General features: G+C 38.0%; 1 protein-coding gene across 1 annotated transcript; it reads right to left on the reverse strand.

The window, feature by feature from the left end:
- Positions 1-2421: 2421 nt before the first annotated feature.
- LOC106708170 (collagenase) lies at positions 2422-4243 on the reverse strand. Its single transcript, XM_014499647.2, has 5 exons — positions 4021-4243; positions 3585-3852; positions 3284-3373; positions 2830-3014; positions 2422-2568 (listed from the first exon to the last, which is right to left on the reverse strand). Exons 1-5 carry the CDS (start codon positions 4213-4215, stop codon positions 2464-2466), a joined length of 843 nt encoding a protein of 280 aa, XP_014355133.2. The 5' UTR covers positions 4216-4243; the 3' UTR covers positions 2422-2463.
- Between the last annotated feature and the right edge of the window lie 4083 nt (positions 4244-8326).

The following is an 8326-nucleotide window of genomic DNA, read 5'->3' on the forward strand; positions in this document are numbered from 1 at the left end:
CACCTAAACAATGCCCTAAACGAAAACTTACCCCTAGAAAAGTGATGGTTACTGTTTGGTGATCTAGCGCCGGTGAGATTCACCACAGCTTCTTCCCAAACACGGTGAGCATTACTGCATATGTGTACTGTGAAAAACTGAACACAATGATGGAGAAGCTGGCACATCTCCAACCAGCATTGGTCAATCGCTCGTCTCCGCTATTCCTGCACGACAACGCGCGACCTCATACTGCACGGCAGACGGTCTCCATTTCCATTATCCATATCAGGGAAAAAAATTCAGTACCCGATAGGCAGTGCAAAATGCCTTTGAAGAATTTGTTGCCTCCCGTCTAGCTGATATCTTAAGAAGGGCATCAATAAACTGCCACTGCGTTGGCAAAGATGCATTGACTTCGATTAATACATATAAAAATACATGAAAAAAATTCGTTTAATTTCATACAAAAAAGAAAGCCGACTTCATAAAAAAATAATCTCAAACAAAATGCACTAAAAAGTAACAAAATAATGTCATGAAAACCCTCTAAACTCTAAAGAAAGTTCTCTTCTTTCTTGTAACATGTCTATATTATATAATTATTGTTATTTTGGAGTCGGTGTCGGCCGAAGTAAATAGGTGACATTTTATATTTGAGATGTATTAGACATACTTACGTTTATGTCCCTAATTAGGCCGAAACCGACTCCAAAATAACAATAATTATACAATATAGACATGTTACAAGAAAGAAGAGAACTTTCTTTAGAGGGTTTTCATGACATTATTTTGTAACTTTTTAGTGCATTTTGTTTGAGATTGTTTTTATGAATTGGGCTTTATTTCTCATTTTTTAGTAAATTTGAAGTTCGTTTACAAATTTCCTTAATACGTATGAGGACGGAAATAGGACAAATAAAGAAAAGGACTCTCATATTTAATATGTGTGTACTTCAATGCAAAAACTAATTTAGAATACAGCAGATAACCACTTATCCTTTAAACAAAGAAATAATTGTCAAAATCGGTATACTAATTGAAAATTCACGAATATATCTATATAATCGGTATACGAATATATAGTATATCGTAGCGTGCCTTTAATTCTGTGCAGCCGCGCGCCGCAGCAGCATTTTTCGGATGCGCGTAGTTTTTAATCATATCTTCCAAACTATTGGTCAGAATTATATATTTTGAAATGGTAATGTAATCTGCATTTAATACTCTAGCCTTCAAACATATTTATTTGGATAAGGATTCATATCGAATATAATACAATAGCGTCGTAAGCCGTACGACTCTGTTTTTCGTGTGCATTTTAATCGACGTTTGTTCACTATAACATGGTTTTTGTGAGACATTCATAGATTATAGATATATGCCACCAAAGACTTTTATTTAGCAAATTTAAGGAGCTATAATTACTCCATACATCACTTTTATGTAGGTCATATAGTTTTACCTACGTACGCCCAGAAAGCAAAATTGTGCGTTTCATTGTAACGCGATGTAGCAATTTTCGTCTGCGCGTAATTTTATTCTTTCGATATCTCCTAAACTACGAGGGTGGATTGAAAAGTACTCGGCCTAACCAAGAAAATAAACACATACTAAATCAGTTATATTTTTATTTTTCTACATAATCACCATCAAGTTCAATACACTTTTGCCACCTCCCCTTCCAAGCATTTAGACCGTTGAAAAAAAATGTTTCTTCCTTAGAGTCAAAATATGCGTCTACAGCTGCTTTGACCTCGTATTAGACAGAATGATATAGTTCCAAGGGCAAATATAATCTACATTAAATAACATATTTATATACATAAGGGTTAATACTGAACTCGAACAATAGCGTCGGAAATAGGACATGAATTTAATTGATGTTTCTACAGAAAAAATGGTTATTGTGAGAAAACTACAAAACATAGATATTTGCTATCGCGGACTTTTATTTAGCAAATTTAAAAACCTACAATTCTTCCATGCATCATTTTTATATAGGTCCTATAAACTATACTACGTAAGCGCTGAAAGCAAAAATGTCCCTAATTTTCGCAACACATTTTGAAGCTAAATTCAAAATCTACTAGTCTTCTAGTTTAAAAAAAAATGGGACCCATCTGCAAGCACTTCTTTTCGATTAAAATAATGTTTATCAAAATCGGAACACCAGGGGCAGAGTTTCGCGGTAACACATATAAAAAAACAGTCGAATTAATAATCTCCTTCTTTTTGAAGTCGGCTAAAATCGGCAATTTCATAGGTAAATAGTAAAGACCTGTAAATAATGCGAATGTTTAGATACTTGGATGGATGTTTGTTACATAAGGTATCCTCCAGAACGACAGTTGAAATTTCATCGAAATTGGTAGGAGATAAACGATCTCGTCTGTAACGATTAGTTTCGGTAGTTAATTGAATCAACAAATATTTTAGGAATCAATTTTATTGAGTTATTAGGCAGTTGTCAGAAGAAGGCGATCAAAGGCGGGCGGAGATCCAGGAGTTGAAGGAGGTGACCCGAGCGAAACCAGCGGGCAGGTTCTGCTGGCAGCCGCGCGGGGAGCCGAACGATGTGATACCGATCTGCGGAAAAGACAAATATCACGTTAGATCAACATCGCGACAAATTCTTCTCACCCGGTTCTGTCAGAAACTGCTATCTTTCTTTTGCATATATATAAAAATATCAGAACAAAGGCAGTTATAGTACATACTTGAGGCATGTATTCTATCATGGTTTTGCACAGAGATAATCATTCTCTAGCGATAGCGACACGTTGCTGTGGACTCTGTCGTTGTTTAACGCCTGTTTAAGAAAAGAAACAAAAAGAAAGGGATACTCACAAGTTGGTTGTTGGCGACAAGCGGGCCACCAGAGTCGCCACCACAGGTGCTGACGCGGTTGGCACCGCTGATGCAGATGGTTGAGGCAACCACGATTGAGGAGCCGTACGTGTTTCTGCAGACGTCGTTGGTGATGACCTGTACGCGGGCGTGCGACAGCGCCTGGTTGTTGCCGATGTTGTGACCTGTCAATAGAGCGGGAATATGTGTGTATAAGATAAATGAGCAAAACATAAAACTATCCACTTTATTTTCCAAATCTTTTCATATAAGATAAGGGTGAAATTGGAACTAATTCTAGTGCTTTGATTCTGTAAAGCTTAGACTTTCGCCGCGCACATAGGACTAAACGCGGAATGTCACTCTTTTCACAACTGTCTTCTGAGTGGTCGAGGCAATGCTGCATCAGGCTTCGCCGCTGTTAAATCGATAGTTAATAGTGGTGGTGACTCACCGTCCCCAGTGACACCGAAGCCAGCAATCCAGGCCCACGTGCCGGCGAAGCTGTTGCTGCCCGAAGCCATGCCGATGTTACGGATGTTGTCTGAAATTACATTCAAATATTATCTCAATACAAACAGCTAATACAACAACAAAAACTAAACAAACAGGTCAATTTTAGTTACATCCACTGATATTGAGCGAATTAACGTTGCCCAAGATCAGGTCATATCAGTTAGTCAGGTAAAAAGAGTAGAAAATGTGGAAATTACAACAAATTTTCCACAAGTTGTTTTTAAAGTATTGAAACTCACTGCTATAGTTGACCCAGTTGATGGTGATGACAGCGACGTCGTTGTTGGCGTTCCTGGGATTCCAGTTGTCGTGCATCTGAACTCTGTTGGTGTTGATGCGAGTGCCGCCGGAGAAGAGGCGGACGGAGCCGAGCACGACGGTGAACTGACGCGCCTGGTTGCGGCCGTCCCACCAGCAGTGGGCGGCGGTCACCAGCTTGGTGTTGGTCAGCAGCGAGGAACCGCAGACGGAGGTCTGCCCGGTGGTCATAGCAATAACCAAACCGCCCTGACACACAAAACCTCTATTAAAGCATTTACGACTCGAATGTGTTTTCTGGAAATCGCGGCCCTGAATTACGAACGGTATTATATAAACTTTGAAAGACATTACGTGGCAAGACAAGTGTCACTGCAATCAAAATCACAATCAGATTCGTAAGATGTATATAATCACCATGTAGGGGTATTCGCCGAGCGAGGCCGTGGATCCGCCGGTGATCCTGCTGCCGTCGAAGTCCGCCGCCAGCTCGGCTAGACGGATCTGCTCCGCGCGCTTGATGCCAATGTTCTCATGGTAATGGAGCACGATTGGCTCCTCCGCGGCAACCAGCGCCACCAAGCAGGCTACAGCAAGAACTAACAACTTCATTATGACGGCTTTCAGGGATACTGGCTACTAACACTTGAACCTTTTATAATAAAAAAAAAACTGTCAAGTTAAAGATTATTGTAATTTATCAAGATAACAAAAACGTCAGTAATTTTGACAGATAATAATTGGACTTTGGTATCGTAGGAAGCAAAATTACCTTTCTATTATTAATTTTTTTATAATCGATAGAAAATCATATAAAAATGAACTAGTTTAGCAACACTATCAGATAGAAAAAACGCTCAAAGGGGATGTAATTACGCATTTCTTCTGATGATTGTTTTCTGGAAACAAAACTCTATTCCACTTCCCCTTCCTACTCTTGTCGAATAAGAAGAGGTAGGAAGGGATGGTTGATGTGATGATGCGTAGAAAGAGACAACGGCTTTAGGTAGCGGTCACTTCGCTATTTAACCTTTTGCGACCTTTAAATAATCTAGTTTGAATAAAAACATTTTAAGAGTCAGTAGAACTTTTCCTACTATTGTACTCCGTTGCACAGGTCACTCCCGGACACCTGTACATGTTTTATATCATAAGGTTTCAAGCGAGCAAGCGGCCATCAAATTCGCTGAAATAGCGTAACGTCCGCTGCCCATATAGGGTTGCCAGGTCGCCAAACCTACTAGCCGGACAGACCAGCCAGTTTGGCCGGACATTTTGGTGGAAAGGTCGGACACCCTATATTATTTAGAATTTTGTCTCAGTATTACTCTCGTTTGGAAAATGTAAAAAGCCTAACAAAAGCTGGAAAACCGTTTATTTTGGCCGGACCTGTAATCAAAAAGCCCACCTATATCCGGCTTTATCCGGACGTCTGGCAACGCTATGCCCATAGATATCTGCATTTGCAGATGCGTTGCCTACTTAAATCGACGAGGACTGGGGAGAAGACGCAGAGAAAGAGGATGCTATCCCTTCCTAAGCGTCCCCTCCTCCGTTAAATTCACTTTACCTTCATAATTTTTTCAAATATACATAAAATTAATATTATGCAATTTGTATAAAAGAAATTAAGTATTAAGTTTATTTGATCTTTATCTGAATTATTAATTTTTGGGTATTTCCTAAGATTTGGAAATATCTTGTTAATCTTTTTTTAGATTAAACTTGTTATTATTATTGATAACATTATGTTTTAAATACAGTCGAAATTCGATTGTCTGGCTTATTATCTTACTAATATTATAAATGTGAATGTTTAGATGTATGTATGAATGAAAAACAGCTGAATGGATCTCGATGAAATTTGGTATAGATGTAGAACACAGTTTGGAAGAACATGGCTACCTAGGATCCAGGAATATAAAATAAAATATCTCCACAACGGTTAAACACATTTAAATTTAGCAAAGATATAGAACATAGACTAGTAACATATGACATACTTTTCACCATTTTTTTTTATTACGGCACCATCTTCTATATATATAAAAGAAAGTCGTGATAGTTACACTTTTTATAACTCGAGTACGGCTGAATCGATTTGACTGAAAATTGGTGGGCAGGTAGCTTAGAACCAGGAAAAGGACATAGGATAATTTTTACCCCGTTTTCTATTTTTCATTCCGCGCGGATGGAGTCGCCGGTAAAAGCTAGTCATAAATAATTTTTACAGTTTGTGTGTATGTCTGTTCGTAAGGTACTGATTTTGACGTGAAGGTAGCTGATGCTCGCATGCATGTTATAGGGTACTTTTTTCTGCGCCGACGAAATCGTGGACGACCGCTAGTAAAAGGTTAAACTTCAAATTTTATCTTTGGCTTGATTAATTCATTATTATCCCGCAATCGACATCGCTCCATATTCTTATCATAATTATATTATAATCTTTTAAAATTATAATTAATTTATTGCAAAAATAACGATATTAGTATATTAATTGTATATGATACGACGATATGATTTGATACGAAGAGCGGGTTTTACAGTTGAGGACGTTTATTTTCTAACGTCCACAATGCAATTAGAAAACACTAGCTGTCGCCCACGAATCCGTCCGCGCGGAATAAAAATGGGAATATTTGGATGTATGAATGGATGGATGGTTGTAAGTAGGTATCTTCAGAATCTCGCTGAAATTTGACAAACATGTAGAATATAGTCGGGAAGAGAACACATATGCTACTAATAAAGTTTTTTTTCAATTCCGCGCGGACGGAGTCGAGGGCGAAAGCTAGTCCTTAATATAGCAGACAATGCTCTCCTTAAATATTAACCCCCCCCCCAAACCCCGGGGATGTTAGCTCCCATGGGGTCGCGTACATCCCTGGGGGTAGCTAATAGGTTTGATATCTATTTGTTTACCCTCTTACTGATTTAGGGTAAACAGATACATTTAAAAAGGGCAATCTTATCTGATAAAAAACATACGTATAAAACTGTAATGCACGACTTATTGCCACCAGGTAACAATTTTAGTCCCAACATTCCTGCATGTCTACATGATGGCACTCGTAACGTAACAAACGTTAAATATTATTAAAGTGTTTATAAGAAAATTTGTTGAATGTCCGCTCTAATGTTTATTTTAATGTCTCTCTTTGGGTAACACTTTAACTCGCGCAGTTAATGCTGTCTCCTTCACTCTCAGGTAGTGTGAAATAGACACTAGACTTCATAGAAACAAAGGTATGTGTAAAGGGTTACATGTGAAGTGACCAGTAGGGGGCAAGTGGTAGGGGGCAAATGGTAGGGGTCAGGGGGCAGAGGGCGGGGCGCGGGGCGGACACACCCTAAACTTCAAATATTAAACTGAACAAAAGCTGCTTACGTATTGCCTCCCCCCGGCGCTGGGGGGGCGCGGGGTGCATTGATTGACACACGAATACAAATATTTAATAATTTTATGACGCAAAATTAATTCCATTCCATAAATGTATAAATTAATTAATTTATTAAATTTCAATTGGCTTACTGTTAACTAGTTAATCAAAGATTACGTACAAGACGATTTATTAATTAAAAAAATATACATTTTACTAAATTTCGACGAAAAACGTGAAATCTTCACAAATAAATATAAATTGAAACACCAGAAAATGTTATTCAAACATTTTTGCAATACAATTCTCAATGAACAGGAAAATAGAACGTGTTTTGAAACACAAACACGAGCACATCCGGCGAGCTACGTCATTTCCGGTGACCCCCCCCCCCCACCCCCACACACACCCCCACCCCGCGGCGGGAGAGCTTGTTGGTTGAGTCGATATTTCTCATTTAATATGTAGGTAACATATTTGATATTTTAAATTACAATTATATTCTATCTTATTAATATTATAAACTAGCTTTTACCCGCGACTCCGTCCGCGCGGAATAAAAAAATAGAAAACGGGGTAAAAATTATGCTATGTCCGTCTCCTAGTTCTAAGCTACCTCCTCATCAATTATCAGCTAAATCAGTTCGACCTATCTTGACTAGCACGACTTTCTTTTATATATCGACGCTGGAAAGCATAAACGCTGTAACCCCGAAAATATGAACTTTACAGGAGAGCCAAAAAATGATAACTCGTGAGCTGATACGTCTACAAGCATGCGGTATTTAGCAATGTTGTGTAGTTTGTGCTAACCTATAATAAAATCATTATCCTTTGATTTGAAGGGTTACATCGTTTATGCTTTCCAGCGTCGATATATAGATATAGATGTAAATGTTTCAATGTTTGTTTGAAGATATCTCCGGAACGACTCAACAGATCTTGATGTAATTTATCACAAATGTAGAACATAGTCTGTAAGAACACATAGGATACTTAGTTGTATTTTTTTATTGTGCAGTACGAGGTCGCGAGTGACATCAACTAATAAGATTGTAAGCAAATTGTTCGTATACGTTGAGTTATAAATAAAATACGATGACAATATAAGCCGTGATTATACAATTTCAAATCACTTGGAAAACCCAAACACTTTCATATCTAATTTTATTTAATAACCAGCAGTTGCACACAACAGCGGAATTGAAAAAAATCTAGTAATAATACAGTCTATGTCACCCAGAGATAGGTTAGGTGTAGCCTCCTAACAGTGAAATTATTTTTTAATATTTATTACTTCACTGGTAAACTTAAATATCAAGGATTCATAACGATTTGCATTG

Source organism: Papilio machaon, chromosome 29, assembly GCF_912999745.1.
Source record: "Papilio machaon chromosome 29, ilPapMach1.1, whole genome shotgun sequence".
In the NCBI taxonomy this organism is placed as follows: domain Eukaryota; kingdom Metazoa; phylum Arthropoda; class Insecta; order Lepidoptera; family Papilionidae; genus Papilio; species Papilio machaon.

Coding starts and splice junctions, on each gene's coding strand:
- LOC106708170 (XM_014499647.2), bottom strand. CDS start 4,215: ATGAAGTTGTTAGTTCTTGCTGTAGCCTGCTTGGTGGCGCTGGTTGCC. Junction 3,853..4,020: donor TCGGCGAATACCCCTACATG/GTGATTATATAC, acceptor TTTGTGTGTCAG/GGCGGTTTGGTTATTGCTAT. Junction 2,569..2,829: donor TTGTCGCCAACAACCAACTT/GTGAGTATCCCT, acceptor TCTTTTCCGCAG/ATCGGTATCACATCGTTCGG.